The sequence below is a fragment of the Tenrec ecaudatus genome, chromosome 1 (genome assembly GCF_050624435.1).
Source record: "Tenrec ecaudatus isolate mTenEca1 chromosome 1, mTenEca1.hap1, whole genome shotgun sequence".
Lineage (NCBI taxonomy): Eukaryota > Metazoa > Chordata > Mammalia > Afrosoricida > Tenrecidae > Tenrec > Tenrec ecaudatus.
In genome coordinates, this window is record NC_134530.1 from 228,914,682 (window position 1) to 228,928,464 (window position 13,783).

The window sequence follows — 13,783 nt, forward strand, 5'->3', positions numbered from 1 at the left end:
TTTCACTTCTGACACCAATGTAGAGTTAAAGGGTGCCCAAGAGGACCCTCAAATTTGCCTTCGTCTCCAGCGCCTCCAGAGGTTGAATTTATACTGCAAGGCTCCACCACAGCATTGTACTGTTAGGCTCTGAGACAGGGGCTTAGAGGTCACCTGCAGTAGCGGAGGGAAGATTCAGATCTCTCGTTGGGTTCTTTTCTACGCATTCATAGTCGCCTATTGAGTGGAAAACAGAATTGTAAAGAGATGAACTTGGGTACTTAGCTGAGGAGGCATTCAAGCCTGATCTTTTTTGCTGCTTATAATAAAAAATGAGAGGAAAGCCAAAAATTGAGGGATCTACAGAGGGGAAAGCACTGTGAAGACAGAGCAGAGGCAGGAGAGATGTGTCTACATGTCAAAAGTGTCCAAGATTATCAGGAGACATGTGAAGCTGGAGGGAAAAAAGGAAACTCTTTCCCATGGAGCCTTTTGAGGGAACATGCTGACACCTGGCTTTGGGACTTCTGGCATCTGGGACTGTGAAGGAATCCCCCCTGGCAGTTTGAAGGCCCCGTATTTGTGATCATTTGTAATACAGAGAAAAAAGAAGTGACTAGTCCCATCGCTCTATGAGTATCCTCACCTGTCCGCTTCGAAGTGAAAATACGGATTTTCATAAACTTTGCCTATTGGGACAGAACTGCCAAATCAGAGTTTGTCCAAGGGCTGGGCGGTCCTGTAATTGTGGGATAAAATGCATGAGACATCAGACAAGATAAAGCATGTAATTGCTCACCTCCCAGACAGCCATGACTTTAGGAGCCAGGTTCACACAGATAGAAAATATATTTTCAACCAAGGCTTATATACACTCGGGGCATGCAAACCCGCCTAATTATAGGTAACCTGATGCGAAACAGAAAAGGGTTGTACAATAGGCATATGGGTGACAGGAAGGCGCATACCTAACAAGAAGGGCAGGTTCTAGAGTCAAGATGGCAGCCTTGAATTATTAGCTTGACCTTAGGTATCTTTGGGCTTTCTTCCTTCAGGGGAACCAACCATTATCCTTATCAGAAGGGAATGGGCCCTACTAGGTGGGACAGACTATAGGGTCTGATTGCTCTAGATGGTCAATACCCTTCAGGCAGATAACCTTTAAGTAGTTGAACTCCAAGTGTATAGTCATTGGCCAAGTGTTATCAGGCAGCACTTTAGGTTTGGCATATATTATGGGGAGACAACCTGGGGAGTAACTTTTCTGTTTCCCACAAGAGTTCACCAAGGGCACTCACTCACTCTCTCACTCAGTCACTCACTCTCTCACTCAGTCACTCACCTCACTCTCTCACTCAGTCACTCTCTCTCTCACTCACTCATTCACTCACTCTCTCACTCACTCACTCACTCACTGACTCACTCTCTCACTCACTCTCACTCACTCTCTCACTCACAAAAAAAAAGAGTTCACCAAGTGCTTCTAGAAATAATATAAAGTGACTTCCATAGAAGAAATTTCCCCCAATCACCCCCACCCCTGCCCCTGTGGTTTGAAATGTGGGAGACTAGACTGGAATTTGAATCTTGGTTCTTCCACTCATGAACCACGCAATTTGGGGCAATTACTGAGCTCTTACAGTTCAGAGTCGTAGGTGTTGTTGTCGTTGCAGTTATTTTATTGTTAGTTGTCATCAAGTCAATTCCAATGCCTAGCGACCCCGTGTGTGCAAAGCAGAATTGCTCCATGGGATTTTCAAGGCCGGGACCTTGGGAAAGCAGATGACCAGGCCTCTTCTGAGGCACTTCCTTGGCCCCTAGCCTGGTAGGTGGGTCCTTCCTTGGCTCCTAGTCCCTTATTATAAGGGATTTCTCCTAAGAACTAAAGAAATATTAGCTCCAATTGAGCTCTAATTTGGGGGGTCCTACATTTCTCTCATATGCCTACTTGTCTCGGCAGGATACTTTTCTGCAACCCAACTGCAGCTAATTAGAACCCCTGTGTGGCATTATTCAATTTCTCAAAAGAGAGTTCATACTGTGTTGTCAAGTCAACTTGTACAGTAGCTGTCACTGACTCCGCCTGTTACAGCTAGGAAGGTAAAGTCTCTTTGAAGAGGGTGTCTGGAGAATGCCAAAGACAAATATTTCCATACACTGAAGACTTTGAGATGATAAATATTCAATCTATGTATCACTTCATTTATTTTATTTTAATAAACCATTTTACTAGGGGTTCTTATAGCTCTTATAACAATCCTTTCATCAATTTTATCAAGCACATTAGTTCATATGTTGCCATCATCATTTTCAAAACATTTTCTTTCTACTTGAACCCTTGATATCAGCTCCTCATTTTTTTTCCTCCCTCCCCCACCCTTAAAACCTATCTCTTCATTTTTATGCCTCACTCCATGAAAATGTCTTACCTCAAGATTAAAATCCCCACACCTTATTTGATATTTTTATTATTTTTTATATTCCATTTGTATACTTCAGTCTCTGCCTCCGTTTTCACACTGAATGTTTCCTGTCATGTAGCTTTGTCCATATGGATGTTTTCACATGATCTTCTTACAAGAACATAGACAGTTCTTAGCAATCGTCCTAACCCAATATAACCTCATCTTAATTCTCTAATTTTAATTTACTTATTAGAATGGTGTTTTCCTTTTCTTCAAATAGTCAGCTATTTGCCTGAATATGATTTATTGAGTTGCTTGTACTTTCTTGCTAATTTAAAATACTACCACTATCACTAACACTACAATTATGACCCACAAAACTGATGGCATTTACTGGATGCTTTCAACCTATCAGATTTTGTGCAAAGATCATGTCACCTTGATAAATAGGTCTAGGGGTGGGTCTAGCCTGTCAATCAGGTCATAGCCTGATGATGCCTCCTTGTGAGCCTGGCCTTCTCATGAGGATTCTGGGAACTTCCTCTCTTCCTCCCTGGTGATGAGATCAGTGTGCTACTTCTTGAGCGAGTTCTTTGCCTCAACTGTGTGCTGCACTACTCCTGGGCTAAGCCAACCTGTGGATCTTGTCACTAGAGCTTGTCCTTTGAGACCTGTTTCTTCCCACCGCCCTCTTCACCCCCACTGCTGCTAGTGCCTACATCACTTGAGCTGGAGGCTGGTGGATCCTGTGCCTGTGCTGTACATGGCTTGAATTCCAGATCCCATTAGGGCCTGCTTCACTAAGCTCCAGTACTACTGACTACTGACTGTTACCCTACCCTTCTGTCTGCTGCCTGCAGGGATAACTCTACCTGTCTTGCCTGAGGGCAGATTCCACTCTCTACTTCCTTGACCTTGGACCAGCAGCCTACATGAGTTGAAGGACCTTCAGTATATTAACTGTTCTACAAAACTAAGTTGAACTGAACCCTCTGTACTGCTGCTGTTGTGTGGGCTAATTAGCCATTATATTCCTTCTTGCTGTATAAACCAACCTTATATATACAATCATAAGTGTCTTGGTTTTGTTTCTCTAGAGGAACCTGCCTAACAGTATATTACATGTATTATTTCATCGTAAAAATATTATTATCCACACATTGCAGCTAAGAAATACCGTACTGGATTCACACCCAGGTCATCTGACTCTAGAATTCATACTTTCAACCACTGTGCTATTCTTATAAATAATTTGGATTTCATTTTGGCTTGAAAAATAAGGAAAATTATTGACATAACTGGAAACCCAGATGTAGGGCGGGTTTCAAAGTTGATGTGGCTCAAACTTAGTGTCCCCATAATTCTCTTGGCTTCCTCCTCAGGCTGACTGTGAGATAGCTACAACTCCAGTCCCCATATCCCTGCATAAAATGCCCAGGGAACGAGAAAGAGGGGAGTTATTTTTGGAAACTCTCAGAACAAAGTACTTTCCAAGATATCCCAACCAAATTCTTCTCATGTCTCATTGGTCCAAAAGATGGCACACCCCATTCCTGTATCAATCATAGATTAATAGGCTGAAATTAAATAGGTTATACAAGCCCATCTTTTTTTCATTTACAGAATGTTTTTATTAACTTGTGGTATTTCTCTTTCTTTCTTCTTTTTAATAAATTATTTTATTGGGGGCTCTTGTAGCTCTTATAATGATCCTTTCATCAATTGTATCAAGCACATTTGTACATATGTTGCCATCACCATTTTCAAATTATTTTCTTTCTACTTGAATCCTTGGTATCAGCTTCTCTTTTTTCCCTTCCTTCTCCCACCCTCCCACCTTCGTGAACCCTTGATAAATCATAAATTATTATTATTTTCATATATTACACCATCCATGTCTCCCTTCATCCATGTTTCTGATTTTTTGTCCCCGGCAAAGGGTGGGGGGCGGTTATACATAGATCATTGTGATCAGTTCTCCCTTTCTTCCCCGATCTTTCCCCTATGCTCATCCTATCACTACTCGCATTATTGTTCCTGAGGGGGTTATCTGTCCTGGATTCTGTGTGTCGAAAGTTCTTATCTGTACTAGTATACATGCTCTAGTCTAGCTGGATTTGTAGGGTAGAACTGGGGTCATGTATGGAAAGCCAGCCTCCTCACAACCAAATGAGTCTAAGGGATGATTGTGTAATTGAGAGATAAATTAAAGACACATCAGACAAGATAAAGCACGCAAAGTCTCATCTCTCATCATGACTTCATGAGCCAGGTCCAAGCAGAGAGGGTGAGTAATGTAACTTCATAAATTTACATAATCTGGGGCATGCAGGTTACAGTAAACACATATATAACAGGAAGGGGTTGTACAATAGGCATGTGCATAACCAGAGGGGGATGAGCTTAGGGTATACAAGCAATAGAAGCAATAGAGGCACTAGAGGCATGCAGGTGACAGGAACGCATTTCTATAACAAGACGGGAGGACTTTAGAATCAAGATGGCAACCTAACCTTGGCCATCAGAGTTAACTTGACCTTAGGCGTCTTTGAGCTCTCCTTCAGGGGTTCCTTATCAGGAAGGACTGGATCCTACTTAGTGTGGGACAGACAATAGGGTTTGATTGCCTTTGGTGGTAGATAGCCTTTAAGCAGTTGACCTCTAAGTGTATCATCAGTGACCATGTGTTTGCAAACAGCTCCTTAGATTTGGCATTATTGTGGGGGGATATTGAGGGGGATAAATTGTACTTTGGAGAATGTGAGTTGGACATCATTCCAACCCACAAACCTGAAGGTTTCCTCCATGGGACCCTTGACCTCCCCATCTCCTGAATGTATGAATGTTGAGAGGTTGTCCCCATACACTCTCTTCCTGACTCTGTTTCCCACAGTCGTGATTGTGGAGGAGGAAGAATCATTAAGGAACTAGAGGAATGTTGTGTGTTTTGTAGGTGCTATACTGCACCCTGGCTGGCTCATCCCTTTCTCTGAGGAATTATCCAACTGTCAACAGATGGTCTGTTGGTCTCCACTCTGATCCACCCTTCTTAGAATCTATATGATCATTTGTTTTTTGGTCTTCTGATGCCTAATACCTAATCCCATTGACACCTCATGATCCCACAGTCTAGTGTGCTTCTTCCATGTGGGCTTTGTTGCTTCCCTCCTAGATGTCTGCTTATTTATCTTCAAGCCTTTAAGATCCCAGACACTATATCTTCTGATAGCCAGGCACCATCGGCTTTCTGCACCACATTTGCTTATGCATCCATTTTGACTTCAGTGATCTTGTTGGGAAGATAAGCATCACAGAATGCCAGGTTATTAGAACAAAGCGTTCTTGCATTGAGGGAGGACTTCAGTAGAGGACCAATGTCCACCCGTTACCTTGATACTTAACATGTAAATATATGTGCATAGACCTATATCCCTACCATTATATATTAATATATACATGCCTATATTTGTGTCAGCTTTCCTTTGGCTCATGGCTGCAGAGAGGTGAAAATGGCTATAAGAAAGTATTTGATTTAGCTGTGAGATACCAAAACTCAAAAGCAACAGTAAATTAAACAAATCAAAAGTATGTTTCTCAGGTAAATGGAGATTAAAAATAGATCGGTACAAGTTTAGTATGGCAGCTCCATTGTCAATCAGTGGAGACCAATCTTGAACTGACCTAGATTTTGTAATTAAAGGACCAGTATTTTTAAAAGCTATTATAACAGCAAAGGGTCAAAGGTCTCAAGCCACTGCTCCGTCCTCTTGAGAAGGGTATGAGTAATAGGCTTGTTTCTTCTTAGGAATATGCCTATTTGCACTCCAAAATTACCAGACTGGTAAAAGTAAGTGTATTAATTTCCCAAAGTTGTTGTATTAAAGAACCATGCACTGAGTGACTTAAAAAAAATCTAGAAAGTTTGAGCATTAAATCAAGGTGTCAGCAGGGCCCTGTTCCCTCTGAAAGCATTTAGAGAAGAATCCTTGCTGGTCTCTTCTTAACTTCTGGTGGTCGATGGTCATCCTTAGCACTCCTTGACTGGAGCAGCATTACTTCAGTCTCTGCCTCCATTTTCACAGGGATTTTCCTTGCCGTATATCCGTGTGTCTATATGGATATGTTTACATGATGTGTATTGTTGTTGTTTCCCCATCTCATTTACTGCAAACCCCATAATACACTACTGTTTGACCCAACTCCTTCTGTGTTTCACACCTCTGCTCTTCCCTCTCTCTTGTTCTGTCCCCAACAGTTCTATTGGCATTTAATTCATATATCATGCAATTCAATCATTGAAGCATATCAAGAGGAGTTATACAATCATCACTACAATCAATCTTCGAACATTTTCTTCAATCATGTACTCATTATTAACTCCCTATTTCTCCCCAACCTCCCCTGCCCTACTGCTAAGGAACCGTTTCCAGTTACTGTTTCAAAAGATTTAACTATGCTGGATTTCATCTACAGAAAGAAAAAAATAACATTTGAAAACAAACTAACAAGGATAACAAAGTAAAACTGAGAAAACCCTCAATCAAAAGGAAAGCAGAAAATACTAAAAACTAGAACAAACTTAAATGGACCTTAAGGAAGATTACATGCCAGGGTATTAAATTGTAAGCTAACTGCATCCGCAACAATCTGCTTTCCATTGCATTTCGTATGTTAAGGCTCTTCACACCCCTGGTCCATGGTCAGAGGAGATTCACCAAGACTTAGTCCTGTATATTTCCCTTCACTTTTTTTTTAAGTTAAACAGCTTTAAAAATAAAGGAAGGTCTAAAGGGAGATAAAATGATAAGACATCACATTTTGACCTATGTATGCCTTACAATGCTCTCTGCCTAATACCATGAATATCCACATCCTTCAACTGTGATCAGAGAGTCAATCCATGTGCGGACCCCGCAATGGATTCTGGGTTTCCACCGTCATCCATAACCTTATGCAAATCACAATTTAAACTCTGATGCAATTCGCTCCTTTAGATTGGGATTATATTATTAACAATCCTCACATCACACAGGCTGGTGTGCTTCTTCAATGTGGACTTAGTTGAGACCTCGCTTAGTTGTCTACTTGTTGGAAAACAAGCATTTAAGAACCCAGACAGTCTTCTTTCTCATAGCCTGGCACCATCTAGTTTCTTCACCACACTTTGCTATAGCACTCATATCTTCAGTGATCTCTTTCTAAGAGTGAGTACCAAGCAGGTCCATGTCATAGAACTAAGTATTCTTAGATTAGGGTTAGAATTATGTCCAAACCCAAAATCCATTCATGGTTCATATAGGTCTCTGGTTCACCTTAGAGACATCATGGTCATTTTATATTAGGGAACATTATCAAGCATCCCCCTGGGGCACCACTTCCACTGCTATCAAATCAATGCTGACTTAGATTGACCCTTTAGGACATGGTAGAACTGCCCCTGTGAGTCTCTGAGCCCACAAATCTTTTTTTTTCTTTATTGGCACAAAATTTATTTACCATACAATTCAATAATTCAATCACAAACAACAAAGGTTGGTGACCGGGCAAATCTTCCAATAATATTCATTCACAGCAGCAGAACCATGCCAACCAGATAAATGCATGTCATAATGAAGGAAGTGTGATATTAAAATAGTAAGTATATGGTAGTTCCCAGCCACCATTCATTGGACACCTTCAAGGCAAGAGATTGGAACCAAAATCCAAGGTTCACCAGTTCTATGCCATTTGGTCTGGTAGTCATCTGCTTCTTCTCACATGAGGGAGTTTCAGCTGTAAGTCCAATGGGGACAGGTGAATTTGAGATAAAGCCCAGTTCACTTAGTGGGTCCTTCTGGTGTGGCCTATGAAGAGTGTTGTGGGCCTTGAACTAGGTCAAAAGTGTTCAATTAAGAACCTATTAGCAGGCATAGTCTCCCCTTGAGTTCCACATAAGTATTATTAAGCATTTTTTCCCCTTTGGAAGGTTGCTCCTCCTCATTTTCCTAACAACAGAGATGCAGTTGTCTTCTCTGGGACTTAGATGCTCTCCTCCTACCATTTTGACTTGAATTCCTAGTAAGGTTTCCTTTGTGGAACTCTCTGTTGGATTGGGGTGACCTTGACACAGTTTTGTATGGCAGCAGCTGGATAATCCCGTCCCCTCCCCAAAGCTTGAAAAAGTGACCCCAACGGATGTGAGGTCTACTTTGTCAAAGAGGGTTTCAAGATGTACATTTAGGGTGATACATATTTCATGGATACTAGGCAGGCTCTCTCCCTTATTACTTAGCAGAGAGGATTAGAAGAATACATGTTCTGGGAGCAGTGGCCTGCCTTCAGCTTGTTGTTTAATAGGATCTTCTTTTAAGGATATAATCCAATTTGGAAATTGCCCTGATCCAGTATAACCTCATCTGAATTTAATTAAATACATCTGCAAAGACCCTATTCAAATAAAATCACATTCTGAGGTTCTGTGTGGGCATGAATGTGGGGAGAATACTATTCAAATAAGTAAAGAAAACTTCTGTTGTCTAAGTGAGGCATGAACTAAGTCTCCACAGAAGAAGCACACCAGCTTGTGTGATCCAAGGATTGTAAATAATAAAATCCAAACCCAGAGGAGGGAATGGTGTTAGAGCTTAAAATCTGTAAACCTGGCTATGCAGAAGGCTATGGATGACAGTGAAAGCCCAAAATCCATATGCAGGAACCCCACATGAATTAAGCCTCCTTCAATTCCTTCTGACTTTCATGAATCCCTTCGAGCCATAGTCCAGGTATGTGAATAACCTTGTTATCACACAGAGGGCATTCTAAGGTCAATTATGGCGGATGTAATTAAGTTAAAGTGTAACACCTTATCATTTGATCTCCCTCTTGACCCATTTTACATTTGTTCCAGTTTTTAATATTTTCTGCTTTCTTTTCTGTTGTGGTTTTCCTGTTTTATTTTGTCATTGGTGGGTTGTTGTTGTTTTGTTTTGTGGTTTGTCTTTGTGTTGTATGTTTTTCTGTATAGGAAACCCAGGACGGGTAAATCTATAGAGATCATAACTGGATTAATGATTTCCTAGGAGCCATTGGGGGGACATGCGTAGCCAACAACAATGAGCACAAGAAAGAAGAAAATGATCTGAAATTGATTGTGGTGATAATTCCACAAGTCTTTTTCATATGATTTTACTATTGAATTGTATGATATGTGAATTATATGCCAGTGGAACTATTTTTTAAGTGCTCGGTAGAAAAATAGGTTAAAGATTGCACAAAGATGTGCATTACCATCTTTTTGTGTGTTGGAAGTAAAGCATAACCTCTCCATTAACAGTGACAGATCACTGAACCTTTGGCCACTAACTGTCTTGGGTCAGAAGTGGGAGGGTTGGAAGCTCTGCAGTCACGTGGCTCTTTTGTTTGTTGCCCAGCTTATTTACATTTACTTCAAATGTAGCCGGTCCTTTTTCAAAAAGTCTGCTCCAAAGCCCACCCAGGCTTTGTGAGAAGAGTTTCTTCAGCACTTAAATCATTTTTTTTCCTTTCAGCAATTCAACATAGAGGGACTATCTCCATAGGAAAGAGTGATAAATTAAGAGTCAAACAGATAAGAGGATTCCATAGGAGTTGTAAAACCTACTATAGACGTAGCAATGATCAGCTTTCTCAGAAACTGAAGTACGTCATCTTGCTAACCCATTTCTTTAATCTATTATTTAGGGAAAATGGCTAATCCATTGATTGCTCCTTATTCTGCAAGCAAGTTTGCTCTGGATGGGTTCTTCTCTTCCCTCAGGACAGAATATTCAATAACCAAAGTCAATGTGTCAATCACTCTCTGCTTCCTTGGCCTCATAAACACAGGTAATGTCAAAACATTGTAAATTAAATGACTGGAAATTAAGTTCTTGCCTCACCACTCTGAGAAAAGAAAGGTACTGAACTCTGTGACTCATGAGCAATGCACTAAAAATATAAGAGAAAGCACCAATCTTCTCATTTAATGAAGGACTTCTGTCACTAGTAGGACTTCTAACCACTCTTGGACTCTCCGTTCCATTCCAACCACTAAGTAGATCAGATGACACCACACTCATCACCCACCCCTCTTGAACAACTATGTCTTATGGACACTCAGTGGCTATGTTAGGATATGAGACTTACCAAATACAAAGCTGTGATTTTTCTGGAAAACATGGACATCAATATAGAAATCAATATTATATGATGAGAATATATGACATAGGATAGACTGAGGACACAGCAACATTGTTGAGCATTCTTGTCAACAGTGGTGTGAATTCACTGCCATCATAACAAAACACCAGGCACACTCCAAGTGGGGGACATGCTACAAAAAAATTTTATCCATATTCTTAAAAAGTGTCAAGCCTGGGAGCGAGAGAAAGACTATGAAAACTGTCAGGAGAAGACAGATCAATACGCACAATCCTGGATACGATCCTAGAGAAGAAAGGGGGCATTAGGTTGGCTATATTTTAGTTACATTACCTCATACACATAAGGCTTGTGTATGAGGTTAAGATTAAGGGGAGCAGGATCAAGGACCCAAAGGAACACTTCCTACATTTAGTCTGAAGTCCAAATACAAGTTTACCATGGAGAAGGTAATAACTATATATCTAAGTGGTAACTAAACAATAGTAATAAAATATGAAAGTGAAGTAGAGAGTCACAGAAAGAGATAAGAAAGGGATGGCGGATGGCCTTAAATACCTTAAAATAATGTAACCAACAGTGACAAAGATTCTTGTACATCTCTTCCTTTCCTAAGTTGCGACAAGTCATTATCAAACAGCATTCTGTTTTGCCCACTGGTTCTTCGCATTAGTGACCTGTTCATCTTCAGCCTGAACCCCATATCTCTCCTAGTCAAAGAACCAAAGAGAGCATGGTTCAAATCTCCCAACCAATCACTTCCAGATACTCCAACACATCTTCATCTGGGAACATAACCTGTGTTAACATTGCGCCACAAATCCTGAATATATCGTCTTTCCTATGTGTTCCTTACCATGACAAGTACATACTGGCAGACAGTGTGGCAGCTACACTCCGGGTATCTACAAGCCTTCTGTAGACTAGACTGTATTATTTTTATAACCTCACGCTTCCCTTGTTATTCTACAGAAACAGCCATGACAGCAATCTCTGGAGTATATGATGACGCCCCAGCTCCAGCTCCAAAAGACCAATGTGCGCTAGAGATCATCAAAGGGGGAGCCCTTCGCCAAGAAGAAATCTATTATGGAAATATCCCTTGGGTTTCTTTTCTTCTGAGGAACCCAGGAAGGAAGCTCATGGAATTTCTCAGCTTAAAGAGTTATAATATGGATAAATTTAAAACCAACTGACCACTCCCTTACGTGTAGACCATGTGGGGGAGGCTTTGACTGTTCTGCATGGTATTTATCTGAGCCTCACCCAGGAAGCCATTTTCCAAAGGGATAAATTGACTATCCCTAGAGATTTGCAAGTCACAGATCACATCTTATGCTTTGAAGGGGTTCTTCTAATGGCCGCACTGTAGAAATTTAATTATAAGAAATATCAAGAACCATTGCAGACAGCAGACCTACAATTACCCAGCAATTTGTTAGCAACCACTGATGTAATTCTAAGGTAGTTATATAAAATTTACCTCTTTATATAAATAATATTATGATGATTAAGACAATATTAATTATAATAAAGATCACATGAAATTTTTTTAAATCATAGCTATAAGCTACAGCTTGAATTTATTTAATATACTTTTTAACACCATAAACAAGTGGAAGTTTCTGAATATGCATTTTGTAATTTGTGGTCTTCACATGTTGAAAAAAAATCACCTGACTTTCCATTTGATGGACATATTTTCTTACAGTTTCTGAATATTTCAAATGTTCTTTACATTCTTTCATAGAGTTCTTTATTTAGGCTGGGTTCTCTAGAGAAGCAAAAGCAGTAAGTCGTACATATTTATATGTATATATAAAGAAATTCCTCTCACGGAAATGGCTCGTGTAGTTGTATAAGTTGGAAAGTCTCAAGTCCATGAGCCCGATGTCACGCTGGAGGATTCTCCTGACTTGCATTGATGAACTCAAGATCAGCAGATCCGATCGCAGGTAATATAGCAGCCTCAAGGGTTAAGTACCGGGGGCCAGATAATGATGAGTTGGAGGCAAGATCCAAAGTGAGCAAAAAAGTCAGAGAGCTTTACCAGATAGTCCATTTTTGTTACATATAAGCCACAACACTGAGGAAAACTCCTGTACAATTGATTGGTCATTCATAGCAGATTTTATCATGAAGAGGACTATTTATATCAGATTCCATCATGAAGATTACATTATATAGGATGGCAAAATGGGGGATAACTACCTCATTACATACCTACTGAGTTGCATTATTACATGATTGCCAAATTACATCGTAACTGCCAAACCACTAAGAATCATGGCTCAGCCAAGTGGACACACAACCTCAATCATCATGTTCCTTTTGGAAGGACGACACGTGGGCATGAGGCACTAGGGCGGATTCATGGGAGCGGGGCTCTCCGAAAAGCAGAGGCCTGAAACCTGTGCCTGTTTACTGGGCTGAGAGTACATCAAGATTTTCTATCTTTTTTGTGACTGCTCATCAGTACATTGGAAGTTTGGAGAAGCTTTGGAATTTTGATCTTTCCATTCAAGTGTTTTGGTCTGTTATTCATTCCACAGACACTTGACAAACATCATTTGCCAAGGACCTAATGTGAAACACCATATCAACTGCTCTACCACCTCAGCAAAGCCTTATGTTAGTCAGGGAAACAATAGGTAAGGGACGGCACACTCAAAGTAGAGAATGCTTGTAGAGTTTAATTAGAAGGAATTCTACAAAAACATGGACAAGCGGCCATCTAGCTCAGAAGCAACAAAGCCTACATGGAAGAAGCATACCAGCTTGGGCGATCATGAGGTGTTGAAGTGATCAGGTATGAGGCATCATAAGAACAAAAAATCATATCACTATGAATGAGGGGGAGAGTGTGGAGTGGAGACCCAAAACCCATTTGTAGGCCACTGGACATCCTCTTACAGAAGGGCCTCAGAGAGGAGACGAGCCAGTCAGGGTGCGATGTAGCAATGATGAAACATACAACATTCCTTTAGTTCCTAAATGCTTCTTCCTCCCCCACTATCATGATCCCAATTCTACCTTACAAATCTGGCTAGACCAGAGGATGTACACTGGTACAGACAGGAACTGGAAACAGGGAATCCAGGGCGGATGATCCCTTCAGGACCAGTGGTGTGAGTGGCAATACTGGGAGGGTGGAGTGAGAGTGGGCTGGAAAGGGGGAACAGATTACAAGGATCTATATGTGTCCTGCTCTCTGGGCGGGATGGACAACCGAAAAGTGGGGA

At 40.8% G+C, this 13,783-nt stretch overlaps 1 protein-coding gene across 1 annotated transcript in view; it reads left to right on the forward strand.

Annotated features, from left to right (window-relative positions):
* Nucleotides 1-12,115, forward strand: part of HSD11B1 (hydroxysteroid 11-beta dehydrogenase 1) — a 95,433-nt gene extending 83,318 nt beyond the window's left edge. Inside the window, exons 6-7 of the mRNA XM_075540565.1 lie at nt 10,083-10,226; nt 11,514-12,115. Of these exons, the coding sequence (XP_075396680.1) occupies nt 10,083-10,226; nt 11,514-11,737 (368 nt within the window). The 3' untranslated portion in view covers nt 11,738-12,115. The remainder of the gene's footprint in view (nt 1-10,082; nt 10,227-11,513) is intronic.
* The last annotated feature ends 1,668 nt before the right edge of the window (nt 12,116-13,783 follow it).